This window comes from Palaemon carinicauda, chromosome 1, assembly GCF_036898095.1.
Source record: "Palaemon carinicauda isolate YSFRI2023 chromosome 1, ASM3689809v2, whole genome shotgun sequence".
In the NCBI taxonomy this organism is placed as follows: Eukaryota; Metazoa; Arthropoda; class Malacostraca; order Decapoda; family Palaemonidae; genus Palaemon; species Palaemon carinicauda.
The window spans coordinates 298,787,983-298,792,197 of record NC_090725.1 but is presented as its reverse complement, the minus strand read 5'-3'; the positions used below and the strand labels follow the sequence as shown (position 1 = coordinate 298,792,197).

At 37.3% G+C, this 4,215-nt stretch overlaps 1 protein-coding gene across 1 annotated transcript; it reads left to right on the top strand.

Annotated features, from left to right (window-relative positions):
- Window positions 1-618: 618 nt before the first annotated feature.
- LOC137646021 (uncharacterized) lies at window positions 619-3,363 on the top strand. Its single transcript, XM_068379154.1, has one exon. It carries the CDS (start codon window positions 619-621, stop codon window positions 3,361-3,363), a length of 2,745 nt encoding a protein of 914 aa, XP_068235255.1.
- Window positions 3,364-4,215: the final 852 nt, after the last annotated feature.

Genomic DNA, 4,215 nt, shown 5'->3' with positions numbered 1-4,215 from the left:
TATTGCATCTGATGTGTGGGAAAACATCAATCATCATCTCAAACATTACTTCCTGTAAGAAAGATACATTAATGTTAAAATTTTCCCTTGTTTCAAAATTGTTTCACATGAATTCAAAGAGCTGAATACATTCACAGAAATGTGAAATTTTACATAATTTCAATGTTTTGTGTTATTTATGAAAATATTCACGTTATAAGAAATGCTATAATTCATAATCATTAAATAATAGTTATTATTTTGATTTGCTTATTATTTGGAATCTGAATAAAAACATACTGTATTTCCTTGAAATTTCAAAAACTTGACCTTTAAATATATGATATAATTATAACAGATTTAGTTTCAAAGTTTGTTAATCGATATCCAAAATCAAATGATACTAGTAAAGGTAATATAAGAATCATGTAATATAAGTTTGTCATAGTTTGTCACTAAAATCGTCTGTATGCTGAATACAATCTCAGATTCATTTAAATTCCCTGATAAAAGTTCCATCCACAAATTCTTTCAAATCTCTAACTATTACAGGATCAGAAGGCGATACCTCCCACGGCCATAACTTTCCAGGACGCGATACCACCCACGGCCACAACTTTCCAGGATGTGATATCTCCCATGGCCATAACTTTCCAGGATGCGATACCTCCAATGGCTGCAACTTTCCAGGATGCAATACCTCCCACAGCCACAACTTTCCCGGATGCGAAACCTTCCATGACCACAACTTTCCAGGATAAGATACCTCCCAAGTCCAAAACTTTCCAGGATGTGATACCTCCCACGGCCACAACTTTCCTGGATGCGATACCTCCTACAACCACAACTTTCCAGAAAGTGATACCTCCCACAGCCACAACTTTCCAGAATGCAATACCTCCCATGGCTACAACTTTCCAGGATGCAATACCTCCCATGGCTACAACTTTCCAGGATGCGATACCTCCCACAACCACAACTTTCCTGGATGCGATACCTCCCACAACCAAAACTGTCCAGGATGCTATACCCCCCACGGCCACAACTTTCCAGAATGCGATACTTCCCATGGACACAACTTTCCAGAATGCGATACCTCCCATGGCTACAACTTTCCTGGATGCGATACCTCCCACAACCACAACTTTCCAGGATGCGATACCTCCCACGGCCACAACTTTCCAGGATGCGATACTTCCCATGGACACAACTTTCCAAAATGTGATACCTCCCATGGACACAACTTTCCAGGATGCAACACAAGGGCGTGATGTCATATACAAAAATTCATACAATACACAATCAACTTATAACTATCCAAATCAGAGACAACCTTCCTCCGTAGAAGAGGCCAATTCCACAAACAATGATGAGGATAATCTACAGCCTAGAAGTAAAGGATATGGTTATGATCATCACCATGAGCATAAGCCAAATTATTATGATAAAGCACCAGCACCACCATTTCAAGCCAAATTTAGTTTTGACTTTCCAGTTAATAAATACAAATCTTATCGTGTGTTCAAGATACTATCCATGAATGCAACCCTTGATAACTTCAAGAGTCTTCATAAACCAATTTTGCAATTTGGATTTGCTTCTGGTATGGAGCCTATTTATCACAAGAAATCACATCACCATCACCACCATTCGAACACTTACAATGAAGGACCTCTGAAGTCCCATAACTACCAGGTATTCCATGCGCACGGACCAACTTTTGAATATCATCAGCAAAATCCTGATCCCATTTATTACCATCAAGTATCTAAACCCTCATACAACAAAAATCCTCATCCCGTGTACCATCATCAATTATCCAACCCATCGTATAACAATCCCTATCAGTATAGCGCTCCTAACCTGGGCGAAGAAGGGTTCGGACCACCAAAACCTGAAGATCTGAAACTGAGTGAAAATTATAGGGCTATTGACTCAGATACATTGCAAGTCTCTGCTTCAGGCAATCCCCCTCAATACAGTATCCCATACTCTGGAATAAAACAGAATATGAATTTGGATCTGTCCAAGGAAGATTTCATTAGTTATGAACATTATGCAAAGCCAAAAGATCCAAGCACTGACAACAGTAATGAAGATTCCTCATCTTTTTGGGATTTCTTCCCAAAATTTGATTTTGATTCTGGTGATAAACCAAAAGAATCCTATGATGAAAATAATCCTTTTAGTGGTTTAACGAATCTAGCAAATCTTTTCTCTAACATTTTCAAGAAGAAAAATAACGAGAAAGAATCAAGGCCTTTTATACTTTACCCATTTCCAAAGATTCCCAAAGACCATTTTTGGCCTCCACTACCAGCGCACCAATTAGAGACTCCATTAGACAAATATTGGTTCATTCCAACACAACCATCAAAGAGGGAGAATGCCACTAAAAACTTGGCAAGGGAACTTCCAGATAAAGTCACAAAAAGCTGGGCAGGGGCACTACCTGGTTTATCCAAAATACCTTCAACATTAAGGAATGAAGATTCAAACCATTTTGAAAGAAATTCTTTAGAGAAACAGCTCTATCATCAACCTTCAGCATTCAAATCTTCACAGAGAGATCCTCTGTACCATGGCATAAATGCAGACGGAAAACTCAAAACTTCTCATTTCATATATGATAACCTTCAGACAACTACCCAAAACTCTCCCACTTCTCAACCCACCACATCGAAGCCATGGGTATGGCGAAACTTCAAGAATGAAAACTCTTCAAAGAGATATATTCTACACAGAAACGGATACAAACTTCCAATAACTCAAACAAAAGATAAACCTATCCAAGATAAAGTTGAAACAACAAATAATGCAAAGAAAAATACTTCTAATGGAGAAAGTAACCTCAGTGAGATGATTTGGATGGTAGACAATCAACCAAACTTGTCAGGTCATATGAAGGATAGCTCCATTCAAGTAATTTCTCCTCCAGACATGTCAATCACAAATATATTTGAGAAAACTAAGGTTAATAATCTTACTAAAGAACTGGCCAGTAAAGAAATGTCCAAAGATGAAACTCTTACCCCCAGAACAGACTTCAACAATAAAAGCAGTATCATAGAAAATCAAAAAAATGAATTCATCCAAGTGGTTTCTTCCCCGGATTTGACACTAAGGAAATTTTCACACGAAAAGAAAGATGGCAGTAATTATTCAAGAGAAATTATGAAAGAAGAAGAATCCATAGAGGAAACCCTAGGGGAAGAAGCTGATTTTACCGAAATAAAGGACTTGGTTATAGACACTCGCCCAACAAACTCTGAAGTTCTAAAATATACGCAGACGACAACTGCCATGACTCCAGAGGATATTAGGGATGATACACCAGAAAGAAACATTTCAGTAGAAAGCCATACAACACATATCCCTCAATAAAGAGACTGCAAAAAATAATTCCTTTATGGATTCTGGATTTGTGAAGGTAAGAGAAGTAACCAAAATTCATCAGAAGTTACCAGATTTAAATAATAAAATAGATAGTGACTCAGAGGTACTTTCTGGGGTGTGACAACCTCATTCTCAGGCAGACTGGTTGATTCTATAGAATGATATTCTATAAGCCAATAATTTTAAAGGTAATGTTTAAGTATTTTTAAGAAAAATCTTAAAGATATCGGTGGTATACCGCAGAATCTTTGCTACTACGAGAATAAATGAAAAAAAAATCAGTGTGCAAGTCTTATTTATTAACCATATGCCTTTTTTAACCTTTGGTGAGGGTACTGCTCATCAATACAGAATTCAAGATTCCCTGTAAGCCTATGCAGATGAAGTTGATGATGAATGCCTTTTCTATATATGAGAAGATACTGTTGCCTATTTACGGCAGGGTGGAGCGCTGTAGAGTGGACTGTATGATGTCATCTTCTCCAAGCTTTCTTGACAGCATGAAGGTGTATAAGTTTTGCGTCTTATCACCTCTTCAGGTTTCAAGAATTTCTACTCTCCTTTCATTTGAATTAGTTGTTCTACATTTGATCCCTTGCAATATATTTTTGACTAAGCTTGAATTTTTCACTGATATACAATGTCTTTCAGCTTTAGCTTCCGCCTGAGCTTGGGAGTGTTTACATACAGTAATTGCAACGATTTTACATGGTTTCTTTAGCCTAGCTTTTGTTGCGTACTTCTTTTCGATGATGATTAGGTAAGTGAATCCAAGATTGGCTAGCCTGATATACAAAAAAATATTTACTTTACTTGCAAGTCCACTACACAGCTATTATA